At 37.7% G+C, this 24,311-nt stretch overlaps 2 protein-coding genes and 1 long non-coding RNA gene across 3 annotated transcripts; 2 read left to right on the top strand and 1 right to left on the bottom strand.

Annotated features, from left to right (window-relative positions):
• Nucleotides 1-3,026: 3,026 nt before the first annotated feature.
• On the bottom strand, nucleotides 3,027-3,747 carry LOC148921070 (uncharacterized). The gene is made up of 2 exons (XR_016123373.1): nucleotides 3,661-3,747; nucleotides 3,027-3,487 (listed from the first exon to the last, which is right to left on the bottom strand). It is a non-coding gene; the product is annotated as an uncharacterized LOC148921070 (long non-coding RNA).
• Nucleotides 3,748-11,348: 7,601 nt separating this feature from the next.
• RPL (POX (plant homeobox) family protein) lies at nucleotides 11,349-15,968 on the top strand. The gene is made up of 4 exons (XM_008241982.2): nucleotides 11,349-12,831; nucleotides 14,480-14,847; nucleotides 14,983-15,043; nucleotides 15,128-15,968. The coding sequence occupies exons 1-4, from the start codon at nucleotides 11,863-11,865 to the stop codon at nucleotides 15,674-15,676; spliced, it is 1,947 nt and encodes a 648-aa protein (XP_008240204.2). The 5' UTR covers nucleotides 11,349-11,862; the 3' UTR covers nucleotides 15,677-15,968.
• Nucleotides 15,969-18,877: 2,909 nt separating this feature from the next.
• Nucleotides 18,878-22,442, top strand: LOC103338748 (Mitochondrial substrate carrier family protein). The gene is made up of 8 exons (XM_008242001.3): nucleotides 18,878-19,396; nucleotides 19,527-19,893; nucleotides 20,444-20,620; nucleotides 20,725-20,871; nucleotides 20,988-21,089; nucleotides 21,174-21,244; nucleotides 21,355-21,422; nucleotides 21,743-22,442. The coding sequence occupies exons 2-8, from the start codon at nucleotides 19,657-19,659 to the stop codon at nucleotides 21,982-21,984; spliced, it is 1,044 nt and encodes a 347-aa protein (XP_008240223.2). The 5' UTR covers nucleotides 18,878-19,396; nucleotides 19,527-19,656; the 3' UTR covers nucleotides 21,985-22,442.
• Nucleotides 22,443-24,311: the final 1,869 nt, after the last annotated feature.

The raw sequence follows: 24,311 nt of genomic DNA, 5'->3' as shown, positions 1-24,311 counted from the left end.
TGCCAATGACTTTGGGGCTTTGGTGATAAGAAGACATTAGGGGCCATACGTACTATACCATAATGCATATAAATCCAACGAAGCTCTCAGCAATGACAAATTGTTGGCCTACGAGAACATGTGATTTGAAATTGCGATGACACATCGTGATCTCCTCAGCTGAAAACATCAGTAAAAGTTCGATATCATTTGCATCCCTTAAAGGGGAAGGGGGAAAAAAACCTCAGCACATGTATTATTATTTCTTGTAATAACAATACATGTATCAATGTGCATAATTTAAATATATATATATATATGTTTGGGGTTTGTTGGAATCGTGAAATCAAAGCAAAAACCATTTAACGGTAGCTAGTGATAATGAAAGTGAAATGTGCAGAGAAAGATAAGGAGGAAGAAAGTTAGAGAGAGAACACGTGAATTTCTAAGAGAATTTTACTGGTTGTATTTTCTTAATAAACAATTACTGTACATACCAGCTTTATACAATTGCTTAACAATTCCTAACTGACCACACGATATACACGTGATCTACAGCTACAGATAATATGCTGACTAGACATGTACAGTCATCATTCCCCCTCAAACCCAGCTGGGTTCCCCAATCTAAGATTAATACAATGTTTGAGAAAAATAGGACTATGAAGACTTTTGGTAAATACATCAGCCACTTGTTCTTCAGTTGGTATGTATTGAACAATCAAGTCTCCTCTTTGAACTCTCTCTCTGACGAAATGAAAATCAATATCCAAATGCTTGATTCGTGAATGATAAACAGGGTTAGAACTAAGTGCAATAGCTGATAAGTTGTCACAGTGCAAAACAGTTCTTGCTGTGGGACGAACTTTTAAATCTTGCAATACCTGTCTTATCCAAGCTATATCAGCTGAGGTATGTGCCAAGGATCTATACTTAGCTTCTGTTGAACTCCTAGCCACAGAGGTTTGTTTCTTGGATTGCCATGAAATTGGATTAGGACCTAAGAAAACCACAAATCCCGTAGTAGATCTTCTGGTATTCACATCTCACCTGCCCAATCTGCATCACTAAAAGCATGTAATTGCCAAGGACCAGTAGAGAACTTCAATCCATGATCTAGAGTGCCCTGAAGGTATCTGAGTATCCTTTTAACAAGTAACCAATGAAGGTCAGCAGGAGCAGTCATGTATTGGCAAATGTAATTAACTGCATAGGATAAATCAGTGCAGTAAATGTTAAATCAGAAACGCCAACAACAACTGCGATATAACAAGGGATCGGATAGAAGAGTACCTCGGTGCAATACTTGAGTGTGTGGCTTACTAGAGTTGAGCAGTGCAGGAACTCATGCCGCTTTATGTAGAAGGTCTTTAGCATATTTCTTCTGACTTACAAATATATCACTCTCTGCATTATAATCAATCTGTAAACCCAAGAAATAGGTAAGCTTTCCCATGTCTTTCATTTCAAAAACTGCACTCAGTTCATCAACCACTTCTTGAATACAAGATGCCTTGGAACCTGTAAGAATTATATCATCCACATATAAAAGAAGAATGACAATATCATATCCAGTATGCTTGACAAACAAACTTGGATCAGAATGAGAAGATTTGAAACCAATAGCTGGTAAATAACCAGTGAATTTAGCATTCCAAGCCCTTGGAGCTTGCTTAAGACCATAAAGAGATTTCTTTAATTGACACACAAACTCTGGATGTGCAGAATCTTCAAAACCAGGAGGTTGCCTCATGAAAACTTCTTCTTCAAGATCTCCGTGTAAAAAAGCATTTTTAACATCTAACTGTCTTAAGGACCATTTGTTCATAGCAGCAATACTCAAAATTAATCAAACTGTAGTATGCCGAACGACATGACTAAAAGTCTCACTAAAATCCAATCCAGGCTCCTGACTAAATCCTTGAGCTACTAGACGAGCCTTATGCCTAGAAACAGTTCCATCTGAGTTTCTTTTAATCCGGTAAACCCACTTACGCCAACAACATTTTTATGGCATGGTTTTGGAACCAAAATCCAAGTACCCTGCATGTGTAATGCATCAAGTTCTCAGGTAGTGAAGGAATAGAGGTATAATAACATTGATAATCAGAAAAAGGCTTTCTACAAACAATACCATCCTTGGACCTGGTAGTCATAGTATGGGTATTAATGAACCAGTAGGAACGAAACATCATCATAGTGAGAGCTAGTGGTAAAAGCACTTGTACTGATCATCCCTTAGCACGGGTGCTGGCATAGAAACAAGAGGGACTCTGTCACCAATAGAATCATTGCTAGAAGAAGCACGAGAAATCGGATCATTATTGGAAACTTGGTGAGGGAAAAAAACATCACGAGATACAGCAGGTTGTAAACAGATGGTGATAAACTCATACTATGTGCTGGAGTGGATGAAGACACAGGAATAGAAATAGAAACCAATACCGGAGTTGGCTGTGAATTTCCATGAGACGAACTCGAAGCAGACGAAGACATTTTATTTGCAAAAGGAAAAACTGTCTCATCATGCAAAACATGTCTTGAAACAATAAATTTACCAGTAAGCATATTAAAACACAAAACTCCCTTGTAACCTTGTGCATAACCCATGAACACACATTAAGCAGTCCTTGGTTGAAGCTTGTGCACATTATAACATCTCAAGTAAGGATAAACAGCAGTGCCAAAAACTCTCAGATGTTGAACATTAGGAGCATGACCAAACAACTTAAGGAATGGAGAGTGATGATTCAAAACCTCACTCGGCATTCTATTTATTAGATAAACAGCATGAGCAACAGAATGAACCCAAAACTTTGTAGGAAGTGAAGCAGCAGATAAAAGAGTTATGGACTGTGTCAATAACATGGCGATTCTTTCTTTCAGCCAACCCATTCTGCTAAGGAGTGTGAGGGCAAGACAAGTGATGAGCAATGCCTTTAGAATCAAGAAAGGCAGTGAACAATGTGCTAGTAAACTCACCCCCTCCATCAGTTTGAAATGTCTTAACTTTAGCATCATACTGATTTGTGAGCATAGCATAAAACTTCTTGAAAACTCCAAAAACATCTGATTTATTAAAAATGGGATATAGCCACATAAAACCAGTACATTCATCAACAAAATTGACATAATATCTATAGCCATCAATGGATTTTACAGCAGAGGGACCCCATACATCACTATGGATACATTGAAATGGCATAGTGGCTCTAGAATGACTAGTAGGAAAAGACAACCTATGCATTTTGCCTTGTAAACATGCTGAACAGATAGCTGAAGAAAGATCATCAGAAGCAGAAATAGTAGAAGCTTGCAACATTTTCTTTGTAACCTCATTAGTGGTATGTCCTAACCTCTGATGCCACAAGGAAGACTTTATTTTCTGGCCAATGTAAGCTTTATGCATTGAAGAAATTGAAGATATTGTAGACCGAGGAAGCAGTGGAATAGGATATAAACCATGATCACTCTTTCCCTTGAGAAGCACCTGATGAGTGACTTTGTCCTGTACCAAGAAACCAGAGACATCAAACACAATATAACAGTTGTTATCCTTACAAAGTTGGTGCACGGACAAAAGATTTGCTTTGAGTTGAGGAACATGAAAAACAGAGGGCATTGTAAGCCTAGATGTAGCACCAGGAATATTAGAAGTGCCGATATAAAGTATATTCAGACCTTCCCCATTTCCAACTGTGACATTTTCCTCAGTAACACATGGAGTCACATTTTGCAACTGAGACACATCACCTACCATATGATGTGTGGCTCCACTATCAGCAATCAGACTTGTTCGGGAGAATAAGAAGTCTGTTGTCATAGCAGATTAAGGAAGAAGGAGGAGCTTGACCTTGAAATGAGTAATTCGACCTGTGATAACAATCCAAAGCAACATGCCCACGCTTGCCACAGATTTGGCACTCGAGCAATCTTGTAGAAACCGAAGATTGAGAATTGGCATGCCTAAAGAAACAATTAACAGCCGTATGACCCCTTTTATTACAAATCTGACATTCAGGAACAAACTTGGAACCAGAAAATGTGTTGTGGCCTCGATAATCAGGAGTAATGCCTCTGAAATTTGGACGAGTTGGAGAACTAAAATTCCGTCCACCATTGAACTTGCCTCGACCAAAACCAGTATGAGAAATAGGACGAGGACCAAAAGACAGCGAAGGAGGTCTAGAAGATGCATTACCAGAATAACCAACATGAGAAGGTGGCGTAGGAAGCAAACCTTGTCCTGAAGCAGAGAGCAGAGGATGAACCACTTGTGAGCTCCAACCCCATAGCGAAGATGTATGAGGCACAAACAAAGCAGGTGAGAGGTAAGTCGAGCCTTAGCAGTTTGCTCAGCCAGAATGGCGAGCACGAAAATCTTTCAACGAGATTGGCGTATCACGAGCAATCAAGATCGTCTTGATGATGTCGTATTCAGGTGGTAGACCATTTAATGCAGCAATGATAAAATCATCATCGAAATCTTAGTACCAGCAACATGTAACGATCACGCAGATGTTTGAGACGAAGAAGAAATCGATCAACGGAATCTCCACCTTTTGCACATCTGAAATTCGGTTTTCAAATGATTGATTCAGCACGAAACCGACGATAACGATCGGTGAGACTAAGCCAACATCCTGGCGTCTTACACCAATAACATACTCAATTGCTTCGTCGAGAGAAGCAATGAGAAGACGAGAAGAGCTTTATCGGTGTGCATCCAATCCTTATAAGCGCAGTGACTTCGATGTCACTCCCTCTTCATCAACAATCGCAAATTTGGGCGGAGGAAGAGCAGAGCCATCAAAATGGCCAAAGAGATCGTAACCTTCCAGAACCGACTCAATTTGATAATTCCACTTAAGAAAATTATCATCAGTAAGACGAATAGTAAGCAATCCAAGGAGGTGTTCAATTTTGAGAGAAGATGATGAAGAAGCAGCCATGGCAGAAATCTAGGGTTGTCTGAAACCAGATTTGTCGAATTTTGAGAAGAAAATTCGTTGAAGAAAGAGGACGAAGACACAGAAGGAGAGAAAAGAACAGAGAAATTGAAGAATTGGAAGATGAAAGTGAAAAGTTAGGGTTATCAGGAACAAGAAATCGAAGAGTTGGAAGAGGAAATCGAAAAAAAATTAGGATTTATCGGGAACAAGAAAAGTTGCAGAATCAATAAGAGATCGAAGAGGATTGGGAGCGGAAGCAAGAAAAACATATCGAACTAGGCTCTTGATACCATGATAACGAAAGTGAAATGTGCAGAGAAAGATAAGGAGGAAGAAAGCTAGAGAGAGAACACATGAATTTCTAAGAGAATTTTACTGGTTGTATTTTCTTAATAAACAATTACTGTACATACCAGCTTTATACAATTGCTTAACAATTCCTAACTCGACCACACGATACACACGTGATCTACAGCTACAGATAATATGCTGACTAGACATGTACAGTCATCATCTAGGGCAAGTTGGAAAGGATGCTTTATTATCCCTTTGACGGTAGCTACGACAAGTTGGAATGGAATCGTATTCTATATGGTGGATGGGCAGCTTAGTCATACCCAGGGGTATCGGTCGAATATCCTAATTAACTCTTATCACTTATAATTATAGATGAACTGTTTAAGAGCACTTCTAGCGTTGGTCTTTAATTTTGGCAACAGGGGCCCAAGCTCCCATTTCACATTCCAGCGAGCTTCTACAACCTGGCAGCTTATGGGTCCCAGCAAGCCAGGCAAGCCTGCAGGCAAAACCAGCCTTTGCTCTAGCCCTTTGTTGCGTCAAGCAATGACATTAGCAACCAAAAAAATCTAAAAAAACTAAAAATTTTAGAATTTTAAAAAATAAATACTTAGTCATTTTTTCACTTTCCACACCAAAACTCTACAAATTTCTCTCATCATATCTCATGAATAGTGGTTGTCATGAATGAATGAAACACAAGCCTTTTAAGGTTGCCACTATTCACGTGAATAAGAATACCATTGCCTCCTTGCTCTTTGCCATGGCAAATGGGTAGAAATGTTCTAAAGTACTTACTCATGCACTTAAATCGTGTATTTCAATACGGTCCCATATTTAATTTCAATATCAATTTAGTTGTGCATGTGTGCGTGTGTGCTTTTGTGCGCGTGTAGGGAGAGAGCTTTGTGATGCGTGTTTCCCATTGGAAGGCAGGTTCAGGTTCAGATATTCTATGTGATTATGTGGTGGTGGACATTCGAAATTCTTGGATTGATGTGGAAGCAACCTCAGTAGGAACCAACCACTGCTAGTGCTATCCTTAAAATTTTATTTCAAACTCTTATATGCATGTGTTGAATTTGATGGGCCTGTTCAACAAACTGGATAGCTGGGCTGTTATAAATTAGTGGCCCATTAAAATAAAATTTATGACCATGGAAATGAAGCCCAAAATCCATTCGGCTTTTCGGTCACCAGTCTATTTGCATGAACAAAATCAAAATTGAAACCTCCATAGCGCCAACAACCCTACCCTATGTATTTTGCAATTATTATGTTGTCAATAAAATGTAAAATTTCATCATGGCTCATGTTTCTTGTTGCCATTCGTTATAATGAAAGGGAATCAAACTCTTAACCAAACTGAATCTTAACGCACCTACTTTCGTCACTTAAACTAACCTTAAGGACTTCATTGAATGTGTTTTATTTATTTATTTATTTATTTTTTATCGTTTTCTCTAAGCTATATGGAATGAGAAGTTAGTGAAGGAGGAGGATAACCAATCGCTTTCTCTATTCAAAGCCACTGGCTTGATTGCCGGAACAAAGTCAAGAATTATTTTGTAACGTTATTGGTGTCTCTGTCTTCTTGATTTGATGCTAAACAGCCTTCCTCTAATCAAATTAATTTTTTCTTATTAAAGCCAACGAAACAAGTTAGAATAGCTTTCCTTGGACATGACCATTGCTCATTGTCCTGGTCTATATGTATCGTAAGATGCTGCTCTTCAATCGCTGGCGTACGGTACAGGGCCTCTGTCCAATTTTTTCAAGAAAGAATATTCACTAGCTTAAAATCTATTTCTAAATTAGAGTAAGGGGATTTGATTCTTGTACCCCAAAAGAAAAAAGAAACAAGCACAGAAAATTTGCACCCAATTTCGCCTGCTTTGAAGGGTCATATCTATAGAGACTGGATATCAAACAAGAGATCAACATTACTTGTTTCGTATAAACTTACTTGGTTGTCTTTGGAAGTTTATTTTCATCATTTTTCTCCAGTGTGCAACTTTTAGAAGTACACTCAAGTTCTTGGTTCTGTCTTTCAATTTATTTGTAGAAAAGGAAATGGTGTTGCGCATCAAATTGTCAAGTTTGGTTTAGGTAGCGGGGCTTATTTTAATTGGTTTGAAGAGTCTTTAATTTTATTCGAGACGCCTTTTAAAAAAAATTTATTTATAATTCTATGAGTGGAGGGATCAGACTGACAGTATATTATAGACTCAAGTTTGTCCACGACATAACAATTACATTGTATGGTCAATATATCCGCATTTAATTAAAAATCCTACATACATGATACATGAATATCTTTGTTTGGTGTGACATTGATGTATGTAAACCCAAATTAATAACCCACCTGGAGAAAGGCCCTTATTAAAGTGTTCCTGATGCCAGTTGTGATCAATATGCACCCAGTGGACTGTCATGTACAGTACGTTTGATCATTGATCAGTCAAACATAATTAAGTAACATATAATTTCAAAGGAACAGCTTGACTGTGTCAACTCTGATATAGCATTAAACAAACCAGTACTGTTCAAATATAAAATAAGTTTTATCCTGTACATAAAGCAGCCGTGAGTTAGGCAAGTGAATTTGCTCTCCTGTACTCAAGTTCGAGTCCGTGTAAATGAATCTAGAATAATTTATTTAAACTATGAAGAAAGACAATTTATATAGCCATTGTAGTATATTATTGTAGCAAATTGAATGGGTGATGCATGTTCCTTCCTAGTCTACCATACCCTACCATGCATATATGTCTGCAGTCTCCGGGGGGGCCGCCGGCATTAATAGTTAGAGACAGGGGTCAGGTTTGAATAACATTGGACGGTCCTAACGAGAAAAAGCAAAGTACTAGTTAGCCCAACAACACCAATCTTTTGGTTTTGAGCAAACCAGAAGCTTTAATTATTAACAGGATGGAAGAGGGCCTTTTCTTTTTTTACGCCATCACAGTACAGTGCTGCAGTTGCATGGTAATCATTTCCCTTCAAGCAATTGCTGACGCCATCACAGTCCTTCCCCTTTTTATCCCTTTCTTTCTTTCTTGTGGGTAAAATTAGCAAACCTTTTATATGAAAAATTGGGTCACAAAGTTAGAAAAGAAAACAAAAAGATTTGGGTGATCTAAACACTTTCTCTCGCTAGCCTACTTGCTTCAATTCAAGCCAACCCACCCCCCTTCTTATTTGTAAATTACAATTTCACATGTACATGAAAACCCAAACAAAAAACCATATGTCCGTATAAAAAACTAACACATTAAAGTACACAATGAGAAATTTATGCATACGTATTAAATTGTAATAGAATCCGAAATTTAATTTAGGGACAAAATGAGTAAGAATAGGGCAAAATCAAAGCTTTAAACATGGTAAAGGACTTGGCATATAACGTTAGGAATGAAGACAATTTGTAGTGGGAGCAACTGACCCCGTTCGACATAATGTGGCTCTGCCATTGTTTTTCTGTCACACTAGAAGGGAAACAAACAATTGATTGATGTATCTTAATCGTAACTCATATTTATTCCATCATCGTCACTTGGATTAAGTTAAGTTTTTTTTCTCTTCTTTCCTTTGTTAAGCATGTCCATGCACTTTTACCCAGTAAACTTTCATGTGTGGTGCTTTCACTCTCGAGTTAGAAAAAACAAAAATGAAATTGGAGCGTTTTTGTACTGAGAGTTGGAAAATAAATGCCGAGAGTTGGAACATTGTTATAGCGTGCATTTAAACGGGTCAGTGTTTGGCCATATAATTGCAAAGTCTCTGTGATTTTGACTACTTCAATCAAACTCCGTTCCGTCGAGGGAAGGGGAGAGAGTACACTACAGGCTACAGCAGACTCCGGCGCTAGCTCTGTTGTAATGTAAGAGAAGTCTTTAGTTAGTGTCTCAACCAAGCAAAAGATTTGGTCTTGGGAGTTTTTGTAAGACAGAGAACGTTGGCATGACGAAGCCTCCTGAATATATGTAATGTATATAAATATATATTGATCCTGTATAAACAGTAGCTAGCTAAGCTAGGAAGCTGTTGCGTCATTAATTAATAATCTCATGTGTCAGAGACTAAATACCTCGTGCAGCAGCTACCTCAACTCCTGTTTCGATGTCGAGATAATCAAAACAGCTTAAGATTGGGAAAAGACCAATTTGGATTGAAGTAGATTAGGCATGACGATTACATCTAAATCTAACTGTAAATTGGTCGTGCTATTTTTCAGTCCAACTAATTAATTTGGTCTGTAGTTTGATTTTCTGTTGAAAGCTATCATTTTTGTGACATTTTGTTGCTTAAGTCTTTGACTAGACATGTGTATGTGGAGTGGACGATAGTAAACATTTTTGCATTCATTAGATATGTTGGTTGATTTAATATGCAACATACCAGCAATTCAACGATTTAAAAATATGTAACCAATTCTCAACATAAAATACTTACCGAAACAAACTACATATTATTGGAGAATTTAAATATATATGTTTATTTTTCAATGAGACATTTTCTTAAAACAAGCTTTATATAAGAGATGTCAATCAGACTAAACCTTTTCTCTAAGAAAGAAAAATCGAAAGGACACTTTTATAAAAAGGAGATTCACTATTGTTGAAAAGTTAAAAGTGAATTTAATTAGAAAAACATAATTAGTTAACAGAAACAAACCACACACTATTTAAATTTAAATTTAAATCTAGTAAGTACAACCAGAGCAGGTAAAATTGAAGAAAAGATTATGAAGCTAAAATTGTTCAATCAACGCATCATTAGCAAGGAGATTATGGGGCCTCTTATGTCATACCTACTGACTAATTAATATGCCCAATATATATTCTTGTTTAACAGAAAAGAGGTCAATGGGATTGTTCTTCAAAACTAAAAAGAAGTATTCGATATCGAAAATGAGGAAGGTGGCTCCTGCCTTTGCCCAAATTGGTTGGTTACGTCCTGTAATCTTAACCTAATAGACATGCACAATCACGACTTTAATTAATTGCCTACCTCTTTTGGCTTATGCTTTTAGAATCCCTAGTTACACCTTTTCTCTTTAAATCAAGCACGCAAGTATTATATAGTTTTTTTTTTAACTTTTGATTGCATTTCTAAAAGTTGAGTTAAAGGAGCGTGCTTTTTGTTTAAAATTGAGTGTCCACATCAGCAATTAGTGAAAAACGTATACCCCCAAAAATTTAAAGGAAAAGAAAAGAGTTGGATTAGAATATTATATTGGGTTATATTTCAGCTAATCTAATGCTAGAACCCTTTAATCCACAATAGTGATCGGGGTGATTATGGATTAAATAGCAATGCCAAAAGAATCCATTATTGATGGATAAAGAGGATCCATTATCAAAAATCACTGAAGAATTCGGGCGGAGTATTCGGTGTGGAGTATTGACCGTAACACAACTCTTCTCTTTATATCAGCTCATCATTATTTAACGTGAATAATTTATGCCCATATGCAAAAAGTAGCACGATTAAGACATTTGTCATATGTTACAATTATCCACATTTTGTGAATTTAAACCACACGTGGATAACAATTTTGTATTTCATCTGATTTTGGTGAGAATAGAAGATGGCAAACTTTCAATCTAGTAGCCTAATTTTTATCATTACTTGGAGGAAAAGAATAAGAAAGAGTATGCAAGGTTTATTTATCCTTATTTAATTTTGGGGTTACAATTATTATTGTTATTATTATTATTATTATTATAGAAAAAAGAAAGGAAAAGGATAAAAGAAGAAAACCTCGTAAAGCGAGAAGGATAGAAGTGAAGGAAAAGAGCTTTTGGCGGATGGAGTGTGGAGAAGGGCAAATTCAGCCTTTCATTCATCACACACACACTCCCTCTGTTCCCGCGTTCTCACGTGCGTCATCACCACCCAATTACAGAATACTTTTTACCCAAAAAAACAGTAATAAACAAAAATTCAAACAAATAATTTACTGAAAAAGAAATACATCCGAAAACGACAACACCTCAAACCTGTCAGAAATATCTGCCACCACAGTTAGTTCAATTATTACCGGAAATAGCCGGTCGTCCTCCGGTTGCTCGAAACCCTATGCTCTCTCTCAGCTCCAGCAGCTGCAACAGCGACAGCAGGGCAGGCCCTCGCTCTCGCTCTCTCTCTCACTCCTCTATGTTTGTAGGTTTAGAGAGAGAGAAAGCGACTGTAAGAAGATTTTGTTTTTGTGCAAAATCTGTGTGTGAGTGAGTGAGTTTCTAAATATTTACTGATATCGATAAGTGTTTGTGTGTTTTCTATGCGCCTCTCTCTCTTTCTATCACTCAAACTCTCAACTCTCTGTGTTTATATATGAGGATGCGTGAAGTGAGCAAAACCCCCCAATCCCCAATCCCCAATCAATTCACGTATATCTCTCTGTCTCTGTCTCTCTCTCTTCTGCAAGCCATGCTTGTTGCTCAGTAGAATAAGATCATCATCATCACCATCCATCATCATGATAAGATAGCCTTTCATCTCTTTTCACTATTAATTTCTCTCATCTCAGATTCTCACCCCACCCCTTAATTAATTAGCTACACCCTCGCAACGCTCTCTCTCTCTCTCTCTCTCTCTCTCTTTGTAAAAGAGCTATCTATAGCTTACTATGGCTGAGGGTTTTGAGCCCTACCATGTTCCTCAACAAAGCAGAAGAGAAAAGCTCCGGGTCCTCGCAGGCCAAGCCCACCCGGGTTGTCTTCAACCCGACTCACCTCCTCCGCCTCATCACCATCTCCACCCGGGTAATTGTGCTGCTTCTGGTTTCCTTCCTCTCCCCTACGATCCTTCCTCCTCCTTCATCTCCTCCTCAGATTTGCTCACGTGCGAACCCACCCCAGCTTCCCCCGTGAAGCCAGAAGGTCAAGTGCATCATCATCATCATCATCATCCCTTGATGGGTTTTGTTTCCAATTCCTCTTCCTCTTCCTCAGCCTCTACCTTCCGCAACCATCTCAATTACTTGGATCCACAGTCCTCCTCCATTAATTTCCCCATAAATCCTACCTCCATTCACGACATCAACGCCAACCCTTTTCTCTACCCACCGCAAAACCTCCAAACCCTCAGAGATTTCGACCACCAAGCCGACTATGGCCATGATCAAGTCGTGGTGTTCAAGCCAGAACCATTATCTCTATCCCTCTCTTCTTCTCAACCCCCCCACCACCACACCCACCAAAACAACAACAACAACAATCTCCAGAGATATGGGGCTTCTGCTGTTAACTACAGTTCACTTAATTCAGGCGTCAATGTTGCTTCGGCCTCTAACGAGAACATTGGGTCCAGAAGCTCGGTTCCTCTCGGACCCTTCACGGGCTACGCTTCGATTCTGAAGGGATCTAGATTCTTGAAGCCCGCGCAGCAGTTGCTAGAAGAGTTCTGCGATGTGGGCAACCGAGAAATTTACACTGCCAAAGTACTTGCTGATTCGTCGTCGTTTTTCGACCCTCCTAGTATCGAGAGCTTCAGCCCAACTCATGTCGTCGACGACGACGACGACCCGCTCAGTGTCGGAGGGGACGGAGGTGAGAGCAGGAGAAAAAAATCCAGGCTAATTTCCATGCTTGACGAGGTACGCAATTAATTCTCCCATTCCCATTTGCATTTTAATTTAATTTCTTGCTTTGGTTTGTTTGTTTGTTTCCCCAATAGTTGTTTTTGATGTAGTCTAGATCTTCGTTGGAGATGTGTCTTTTGGATTTATTTATGTATGATTTGATTGTTCATTGGTTACTGGTCAAAGTACAGACATGCGCGCGGTACTTATTAACTTGTGTAAACTTGAATTAGCTTTATATTATTTTGATTATTATTGACCATACTTAACTCAATAATAGATTCTTGCATTAAAGGAAGTTAGGAGGAAGGATGTTAGATGGCGTTGGTGATTTTCAAAAATCTGCTTTTTGGAAAAGTTGATTAGAGGAGGGAATATATGCGCTGAGATTTTTGCTTATAAAGCATCTGACAGCCATGGAATGAGTTCCTAATACGTGACAAAGTCTCTAGTTTTTGCCCGAAAGCAGTGGAGCGAATCCGTTTGAAAATAGATTATATGGAAAGTATAATTGTTTTTTGAAAAATTAAAGATATAAACTCAGGCACCAAATTCTCGAATATGAATGAATGGAAATGGGATATAATTCTTCCATGCGCATGTTTCATATTTGGTGCATGTAGCTTTCTTTTTCATCATGATATCTCTCACTCAGAACTCAACTTGTTTGCATTTACTGGGTGTGGTTGGCCATGATAAAGAAAGAACCAGTGACTCTCATGCTATGTTTTTGAATGCTCTACATGTATTCAATGCAAATTAATATCTCACTGATCGAATATCGATCCTAGAATTAGTGTTGAAAAGTTTAAGCTCACAAACACATGATATGGTGCATGGTTGAAGGTTTTTGGCATGCCTAGAATCTAGATGAGGTGCTCTATTTTGGGAGATGCTATACATTTTGATATGCGAGAGGTAATCAAATTCATGCTTTAAACCTAGGAAAATTATGGGACAAATACTCTTGTTCGGTGGTTGATCGATTAACTTGTGGGGAAGGCTAAATGAGCAGATGAATGTGATTAGTGAGATACATTTTTGAATAAGTCTAACTAAAGTTACCGGCTTCACCGTTGATACAAATATTTTAAACCCAATTTGTCAAAGATGTGTGGAGGAATTAGACAAATTAATGGAAGAAGATCTCGCCCCTATCAAAATGTTTACTTTAATATATAAGTTGCAATAAAACATGGAAAAGTCAACAAGAGATGTTAAATTAGCTTTACCTAAACTGTCATTATATTCTTATTTTCTACATCTAGAATACTTCATGTTTTTTAGGACCTTTCCTATTCATAAATGTGATAATATGCTAAACCCACACACGCTACATGGATGCTAGAAGCTCATTTTTCACTATATTGGGGTGGGGGTTGCAGTACACTTGAGGTGTTTTTAAATTTCTGGCTGGGTTTGTACTTCAAGATGGACTTGTTATCCATTGATCACGGCATGGATTTGATTGAATTTGTTGTTATATAATTCTACTTATTTCTGACATCCCAAAGATATGTTAAGTAGATGAAAGTGTAAACTTTGACTTCCAAGTTTAGCAATCTCCATGCATTTACGTTGTTTCTTTCTTGGTAAATCTATATTATTTACAAAAGGTTATTTGAGAGTACTAGTTAATTAATTGTTTTTTGTTGTCCATTAGGTTTACAGAAGATACAAACAATACTATCAACAGATGCAGGCAGTGGTAACATCATTTGAGTATGTTGCTGGGCTTGGAAATGCAGCTCCCTATGCAAACTTAGCAATAAAGGCCATGACTAGACACTTCAAGTGTTTGAAGAATGCCATCACTGACCAACTTCAGTTCAGAAATAGGGATGCTACTCAGTTAAGCCATGGAAAAGATGAAAGTCAAATGCTTCGTAACACTAGAGGATTCTATAATCAAAGATCCATTCACAACTCCGACTTTGTCGAGCACCAACCTGTTTGGAGACCTCAACGGGGTCTTCCTGAACGTGCCGTTACTGTTCTTAGGGCCTGGTTATTTGAACACTTCCTGCATCCGTAAGTAATTAATTAGTGCCTGGTCAGCTTGTTATACTCTTCTTCAATGGACTAATATGAAGCTTGATACCCTAAATCCTCATGTGCTTATTGTCTGATATATTGGTGTTTCTCTTCACTGCTTTTATGTTGCAGTTACCCTACTGATTCGGATAAACTAATGTTGGCTAAACAAACTGGTCTATCACGGAGCCAGGTGTGACATCAATCCTCTATAATCATATCACCAGATTATAGTTTTTGAAACACATGTTCAATCAAGTTTGATGTTGTGAATCAGGTTTCAAATTGGTTTATTAATGCAAGAGTAAGGCTCTGGAAACCGATGGTGGAAGAAATACACACGCTCGAAACACGGCAAGTGCAAAAAACTTCACAGAGGGGAGATCAAAGTGCGAACAGGTCAATTGATGATCATTTACCTTCACCAAACTCACTTGCATCTGAGAATCCATCCACAACCACCCACCGGGTTCAAGACAGCTTGTCGAAACGCACAAGAAATGAACTTCCTGATCACATCACTATGGGGAGTAGTACTGATCAATTGAACTTATCATGCAATAACTTGCCAAGCCATATGCATGTGGGTCATGTTGGTATGAACATGGCTGGGGGAAGTAGTAGTGGTGTTTCTCTAACACTGGGACTTCACCAAAATAATGGTATTGGTTTGTCAGAACCCTTTCCTATTAATGCAGCTCAACGTTTTGGCATTGGCCTCGATGGCAACAATGATGGCTACACAATGGGTGGTTTTGAATCTCAAAATCGACATTTCGGAAGGGATGTCATGGGAGGGCAACTTTTGCACGATTTTGTGGGATGAACATGTAAGGCATATCCGGACATCATTGAATTGGAGATTATATACTAACAAAATTGCAGTTAGATGTTCATTTATCAAGCCAGAATCCAAGTTGAAATTACAAGAGTGGTTTGAATGGTTGGTTTACCCTATTATTGTGGTGTTAGCTAGAGGTATGTTCATTTTGTCACATCCCACTGTATATTTTTCTCTTGAAAATACTCCGGCAATGCAAATGTTTGGTGTTAAATTCATATGTAAATTTTTATTTAATTATATATGATAAGAAAAATGTGCTTCAGCTAGTGTAAAATGATTGCCCTAAGTTTGCCACCAGGCACGTCATGACTGGGTATGAATATTCGTGTGAGTGAATGGTCATGTCGAAATTGAAACCAAGTTTGGGATACTCGACACTCAAGTTTTGTTTTGCTATAGTTGCAGTCAATCTCGTGAGCATATGACTTTGCCTTTTTCCTGTTTTGCCAATAGGTTTTTAGTACAGAAATTGAAAACCGACTTGTTCCTGAGTTGACGATGGGCCATCTGCTGGAATTTTTTACGTGCTTGCTTGGTAATTGCAGCCATGCAGCTGCTATTAAAATGTATGAAAGTATACGATGTACAAATTCCAGGCTACAGCGAAAGGGCAAAGTGCACAGCTGGAGAGAAGAGGACTCTGCCATTTATTTCTGTTTGTATCATTTCTAGAACTCTAGGTGAACTGTGAACATCAAAACATAAAATGGACAATCGTACTTACTTCAGTGAATACTGTTTTTTTCAACACGAGCGATATTAGAGATGTGGAAATCGAACACTAAATCTCAAGTAAGGTGAAACCGTTCAGCTACAAGAAGCTCATTGCTCCGTGATTGTTCAAATTGGGCATTTTGTGTACGCACTTACCAAAGTGAAATGGATCGATACTTTCTTGAGATCATGGCATTAATAGATTAAATAGGAAGATATGCCCTTTGTTCTAGGTTACATATATGGTATATGCCTTCCCTAAAGACTAATAGTGAGACTTGGGTCTTAACCTAAGAAAAACTAGGGCCCAATTCAAGGCCTATATAGAAGAAGCCCAAATTTACTGTGACCCATTACTCTCATTTCCTAATCGGGTTTGAAGCTATCTGTTATTCTTCCTTTTTATTTATTTTGGAAAAACTTTAAAATTTACTTCAACTAAAAATTGGGATTCTTAGAACATCTACAGTGAGAGGGTGTATTTTCGGGGGTGTAAAGCTACTTTTAGACCTCAAAGGGTTGTAAAATGGTTTCTCCACGGGTTGTAACTATGGTTTTTGCTCCAATGAGAAAGATGTAAATTTAAAGATGTATAATTGATTTTTTTGTCTTAATTCGTTTTTGTGTTAACTTTATAAAATTAATTTTGTGTGTGTTAGTTTATTGTATTTTTTCAAACAAATAGACCTAAAAATATTTAAATTCGAAGAAGATATGATTTCATCCAAAAATAATAGTAGATTTCATTCAAAAAAATTTAAATAGACCTAAAGCTGTTGGATGTTGGCTGGTTTTTTTTTTAAATATAAAAAAAATAAAAATACAAGAATTGCATCATTTAATTTTGCAATGCAGCCGTTGGGGAGATGACATCCTATAGGCATGGCCCACATATGAAGTTTTGGTCCAACAACTACTCTAGCAGTGCGTCTTGGGCAAGTGGGTTTCATTCAATAACTTTTTTGCTCAGTTTTGTCAGTCTTTTCTCATATTTTTTTTCATGTAGTAAGAGCATTCATAATGGGAGGGTGGATAATGAGGTGTATATTAAATATACACCATTTGTGATCGGAATCATCCACATTGGAGAGGTGTAAACGAGTGTAAATTTGCATCACTACCATGAGATGCAAATTTAGATGCACATATACATCTTTTTTTACATCTCTTGCAAATGGGACCTACATGAAAAAAGGTGAGAAAAAGTGGACAAAAGTGGGACCTACATCAGAAAATGTGAAATAAATCAATTATACATTTTTAAATTTACATCTTCCCCACTGGAGCAAAAATCACATTTACAACCCTCGTATGTGTAAAGGAGATGTAAAAGTGACTTTACACCCTCCCACTGTGAATGCTCTAAGGGATGTAAAAAAAGATATACATGTGCATCGAAATTTACATCTCATAGTGATGATGCAAATTTACACTCGTTTACATCTCCCCATTAAAGGTGATTCCAATAACAAAAGGTGTATATTTAACATACACCTCATTATACAAACCTCCATTAGAGATACTCTTATATAGTTTATTTTCGGCTGGGAAAACTTTAATGTCTCTTGGGTTACAACACGTTTGGGCTTCTTCTGTTGGTTACCAGTTTCTCTTTGATGGTTGTCGACTTGCCTTATGGAGCAATTTGTGCCTGTTGGATTATGTGGCATTTGTTATTTGTGTTAGGTTTCCTAATGTGTTTTGTGGGCCATTGTCTTTTATGGGCTTTTGCTGTTTGTTGGATTTTTGCTTCTATATTGGTTTTATGCTTCTATGTACGGGAGCTTCTACAATGAGGAGTTAAAGTGAGGGGTTAAAGTGAGGAGACCGATCCGACCGTCAAAACATTTAAAATATTTAAGTCCCATGATTTCTTTACATTTGTTGATGGTGAGATTTGACCTCCTCAAATAACCTCCTCACTTTAAGCCCTCATTATAGCCTTTTCGTCTATGTACGCAAAGCTTCATGCATTTTGTAAATTTTATAACTGTAATGGGCTCTATACCTTTTTGTGTTGCATTTGGTGTAAACTCAATTTTTTGAGTTCATTTTGGTGTAACTGACTTTGAACCTTTATTTAATTAAACTCGATTTTGACCACCAAAAAAAAGAAAAAAAAAAAGGATTCTTATTTACTTTCTTTTTGGCCGGGAAAACTTTAATGTCCGAGTATAACTTAGGCAAGACAATGGTCACCCGAACCCAAATCCGACATTGGAATTCGTTGCTATGCAATCTTCAACTTGTTTTAGTTCATACAAAACTCAATTTAAATAAGGATGACAGGTGAGCAGAAGGAAAGTCAATGAAACATGACAAACCTGTAAGGTTCGTCCAAAACACTTTGGCGTGGTTGGGAATTTTCCTCGTTTGTAATGAGTTGCACGAGGACAAGGAAATGTGACAAGTATTTACAACGCACTTGTACGGAACCTAACATAAATAACGTGTCATAGTCAAGGCAGTATGGAAGGGTTGGTGCAAATTGTGGGGAAATGACACTTCAGAAGACTTAGGAGGGACAATGGAAATATTTTATAGCTTGGTCATGTAACAAATTTTTTGTCCAACACGTTATTTTGAAATTTCCATTGTGTACAGGTTGTTTTGAAGTGCCCCGCATGTTATTCAAGACGGCCTCTTAGATAATGGCGGCAATTAGAGTCAAATTTTATGTTTTTTTTTTTGTCGTCTTCAAAATTTCTAATGTAATTTTACATGTCTTTCTTGTCTCTTAAAATTGTCCAAAAATTCAAGAAACTAATTAAAAAATGAGGTACATTAGAATTAAAATTAAACCTAAAGTTTATAAATAGATAGAATTATTTCATAAACCCCCAAATTCTAAAGTTGAGTAAACAAAGGGAAAGAAAAGCGAGAAGAGCATTTGGAAAGTTTGTAGTCTCATCGTCCGTAGCACGCAGAAAAATGTTCCACATGTGAAGCGCGTCCACACTTAATAGGAAAACCAGTCTAAACCACAAGGTAAGTTAACCCTCTCCTCCTGTTAGGGTTTTCGCTTCTCTTCTCTCAAGAGGGTCTCTCTGGACTCTGTCTTCTTCTTCGTCGTAAGATTTTTCCAACTCCGTGACCACCCAGTTTCACTCAATTTCAGATTCTATAAGACTCTTCCAATACCGCCCAAACCCATGCGAGATCAGCCAAGCTCGGCTCAAACCAATTTTACAGACGGGGAAAGATTGAAACTTGCGTAGAAATAAGATAGAGATAGAGGGTTTGTGAATATGGAAGCTCGAGTTGGGGTCGTAGTGGAAGGAAAGCAGAGAGCTTTAAATTCAGCTCAGGGAAGCGTGGTGGATGGAGGTGCCAGGAAATTTTTACAGCAACAGAGCCAAGCAAAGCAGTCTATGAATCAATCGGCTCAGGTAGGCACGGTGAACCAGCTCTTAGCTGGTGGTATTGCTGGGGCTTTTAGCAAAACCTGTACTGCACCTCTTGCTCGCCTCACCATCCTCTTTCAGGTTTTCTCTTATTCCCTTTGCTTTTTTTTTTGGCGCTAATTTAGCTGGTATTGTTTTGTGATATGGGTTTTGGTGGGTTTGTATTTTCGAGCATTATTGATATTTGAGGAGTGGGATTTTTTTGTCATAGGTTGGGGTTTGCTGAAAGAGTGTTCAAGTTGGGGCTCTGTATTCTGATTTGGGATATAAAGTAAAGGGTTTTCTTTTTTGAATTTTAAATTTTAGTTTCTTGGTCGAGGGTTGAGAATTTGGCAAAAGAAAATGCAGGACATGTTGTGCTGAAGCTTAATTGCTTTTGTTTGGATTGATGTTAGTTCAAGAATGTTCATGGTGGGAAGCTCATTCTATTCCTATATGTGTTGAACCTGTCTATTTTGCTCTATACTTAAAGTTGGCTATCGTCCTTATTTTGCAATTAATTACCCAAAGGGTGGACAGCTCTGCATCATTGTGTGTTAGTATGGGGTTTCATGCACTTTTCCTTTGATTGGTTACCAACGTTTGTTTTTGAAGGTGGTTAGTTGACTGTTCCGTCATTTACTTCTATTAGGTGCAAGGAATGCACTCTGATGTTACAGCATTGAGTAAGGCCAGTATATGGCATGAGGCTTCACGTATTGTAAATGAAGAAGGGTTTAGAGCATTTTGGAGAGGCAATCTGGTTACTATTGCTCATCGCCTTCCATATTCTTCCGTCAGCTTCTATGCTTATGAACGCTACAAACAAGTCAGTGAATACATGCCTCGGCTGAATTCTAAGCTTGTTGAATTGACTGATGTTTTAGCCTTGCAGCTTGCTTTTATTTCATCTGACCTGTTCTTATATTGCAGTTGCTGCATTCACTTCTTGGCGAAAATCTTAGGGGCAATGCAAGCACGGACATGTGTGTGCACTTTCTTGGTGGTGGGATGGCAGGATTAACCGCTGCCTCAGCCACCTATCCACTGGATCTTGTGAGGACACGTCTTGCAGCTCAGGTACTGCTCAGATATTGCAGGTCTTGTTCATTAAGTTTGGTCTTAGGTATGATTTATAACTGTCCATCCTTGTATTTTTTCAGTTTGATTTTTATCAGTGTATTCGAATTTTGTAGAGAAATGCACTATACTACAGAGGTATTGGGCATGCATTTCATACAATTTGCAGAGAAGAAGGTTTTTTGGGATTGTATAAAGGACTTGGAGCGACACTGTTGGTATGCTTTATTATGAACCTGCACATTCTTCGTTGCTTTATTTTGTTAACACTAATTTCCATTTGGTTTATTCTTGTGGCACAGGGTGTTGGGCCCAGTATAGCAATAAGCTTCTCAGTTTATGAGGCTTTGAGGTCTTTTTGGCAGTCTGAAAGGTGAATACTGCATAATTGGTTGATTTGGGGCTGAAGTTTTTTGAGTGATGTTTATTGCTCCCTATTCGTTTGAGTTGTAATATTGTAGTTTTCAATTCTTCTGACATCAGGCCCAATGATTCGACTGTCATGGTCAGTCTTGCCTGCGGCAGTCTTTCAGGCATTGCCTCATCAACAGGTAAGTGATCTGTGACATTTGGTGCTAGTTTGGACCATCAAAAGATGGATCACTATAATAGAAAATTGTGACATGATGCACAGTGGAGGATTTATTTCCACAAGGACAAATACTTTACAAATGAACAAAAACTTATATACTGATGTAGTTTATGAACAATACTCCTTGTATGATGCCTTTAAATCTCGTATAGTTTTCAGATACAGATAGATGGCAAAGTATGTTAGGGCTTCCAATTGATTTGTTTAGGATCTAGCAATAAGAATTTCAGATTTATTGTTCTTCTGTGTGATTATCTTTTGGTCTATTTGTTATTTCAGCAACGTTCCCTCTGGATCTTGTGAGGCGAAGGATGCAGTTGGAGGGGGCTGGTGGTCGAGCTCGCATCTATAATACCGGCTTAGTTGGGACTTTTAAGCACATAATCCGGACTGAAGGCCTACGGGGCTTATATAGAGGGATTCTGCCAGAATATTACAAGGTTGTCCCCAGTGTAGGCATTGTCTTCATGACTTACGAGACACTGAAAATGCTTTTGTCGCGCATCCAAACAAGTGACTAGTTGCCTCTAAATTTCCCGTTTTCCACCATTGGTCATGCCATGGAATTCGTGAACTCACCGGGGTCTCCAACATATGAAGGTAGGGAAGAGGATAAAGTTGGTTAAACACACAACATAGGTAGAAGAATAGTTGTGGTAGTTGAGAAATATTTGGTGGTAAATTTTGCTGTTGCTGCCATGTGACCATATTTATTTCTGTATAGGAAGTTTAGTTAGCTGCATGAGTTCACAACATGCTCCCATTTTGATATAATTAGGTAGCAACCTAAGTATTCATTGATGATTACCATCGTAACAATTTTGTTGTTCCAGCTCCTTTGTTATGTTCCATTTTTATTTCATTTTATTGAAGTCTACAGTCAAATGACATGTTAAAGCTGTTATGAACTGTTGCTGAGTATCAAGATGATACTATTTTTGGAAATTTATGTAGAAGGGGGAATTTTATATATTTATTATACCTGAAGACTCGAGAGCTGACTGGAATTGCCAGCAATTTCTTCGTTTTACATATTGTGGCCAATCATCGTGAATGCTTGGTTGGTTTTGCTTTTAATGGTAAGAAACATCATATGTTGTAAGAAGCATAAGCCTAAAAGTAGTTTGCACTTTTTGTGTTTATCGTCCCCAACCATCTTGGATCTCCAATATATCATTTGTTTTCTTCTCTATAACCGTTTGCATCTCGAGAGAAGTTTAAACATGCGTGCATCGTTAATCGAATTGTTACCTTCCAAGTTACACAGCTCTGTTTAATTTTTTGTTTTTCAGGTGAGCCACATAAAAGTTATTTAAGCAAATATAGTAAAGGTGTATTGCAAACTAGTGGTTTCAAATTCGAACCCCTATGACATGTTGGCAATGTGCGTGAGAAAACCCCCTTCTCCTCTCCAAATTTTGACAAAAGTTAGGTGAATTCCCAAACAGTTAAATTGGAAAACGAACACTATAAAAAGAATCGATAACAAACAAAAGAGTTTCGGGGAAACTTGTTAACTTTTCTTTTATACTGCTACTCTCAAGGGTTTCAGGGATTTTGATGAAAAGTTTGGTCGTGCTCATCATATTCTTAAGATTTCTAAGTAAACCAAGCAAAATGAACGATAAGAGATGGTCCTTAATGCCACGTATATCTCAAATCGAACTTTGTAAATGACAGAGAGAGGGGAAAAACTTGCAGAAATTCTAAGAACAAAGGTTTACACTTTTACACTTGATTTTGGGGATATATTCTCTAATTATATTTCATATAATCTTTATTTATCTCATGAGAATTTCTTTAATATACTCATCGGATTGTTGCATCTTTTTTGTCGTTTAGCATAAAAGATGATGGACTAAAAAACTAGGGCAATGATTTCTCCACTCCTATTTTATCCACTTACACTCTTTTTTTAGTTATAAAAAAGGAGTGTAAGTGTATAAAATAGGAGAAAAAGGAGTGGGGAAATCACCACTAAAAAACTATATAATTAAGGATGTGCAATCTCTCTCCAAATCAACCAAATATTTTCAATTAGACTAAATAGTTAATCTAGGATCATAGCGTGGTTCTTACTGTCGATGATGGTACTTAACTTTTAATCAGACACCAACGGTGGTGGACATTTTATTAATTTAGTATTGTTGGGAATACTATTAAGCAAAAAAATAATTGAATAAAAAGTTCATAATTGGTAACCCAAGAGCAGAGAGTATCAGATCACAGAGAGATGCCATTGGCAAAGGAGCTTTAAGGTTTGATTCAATTCTCCTCTGCTTTGCGTGAACCTATAAACAATACAAAACTGGCCCCACATTGAATACCAAGTGTAAAGAACACATGGAGGAGGGTGTTTGATTGGTCCTTGCAGGCATTGCTCATCATGCTTATGCAACTCTATCACTCAAAAGGATTCTCACCATTTTCTTTTTTTGGACAGATATATGGATCTGCAAAATAACTTGGAATATAATCTAATTTCATTTCAGTGAAATTAAAAGTGTTGGATATCATTTTCATGGTCCTAGAGTTAGAGGGCCATGGTGGGAATATGTGTATTGTCTGGAAGTTCGCATCACAGCACAATATTATTATTGCATATATGCAATATAAAACTCCATAAATATCAGCAAGAGTTTCAGGGAAGCTCCTATCATAAGTTTTATACTTGTGGAAAAAGTAACCCAATTTGGCATCTATTCTCATGTCGGAAGAGAGAGTGTTGCAGATTTAGGCAATCAAAAAATGATCAGGAGGGACCATGACTGGCTCACATTTTAGCCGTACATCTTCCAGAAACCAAAAAAAAAAAAAAAGAGACTCAATCCTTGCCATTCTTTTGGCC

The sequence above is a fragment of the Prunus mume genome, linkage group LG1 (genome assembly GCF_029339155.1).
Source record: "Prunus mume cultivar Tortuosa linkage group LG1, ASM2933915v1, whole genome shotgun sequence".
Lineage (NCBI taxonomy): Eukaryota > Viridiplantae > Streptophyta > Magnoliopsida > Rosales > Rosaceae > Prunus > Prunus mume.
This window is presented reverse-complemented; position numbering and strand designations above follow the sequence as displayed.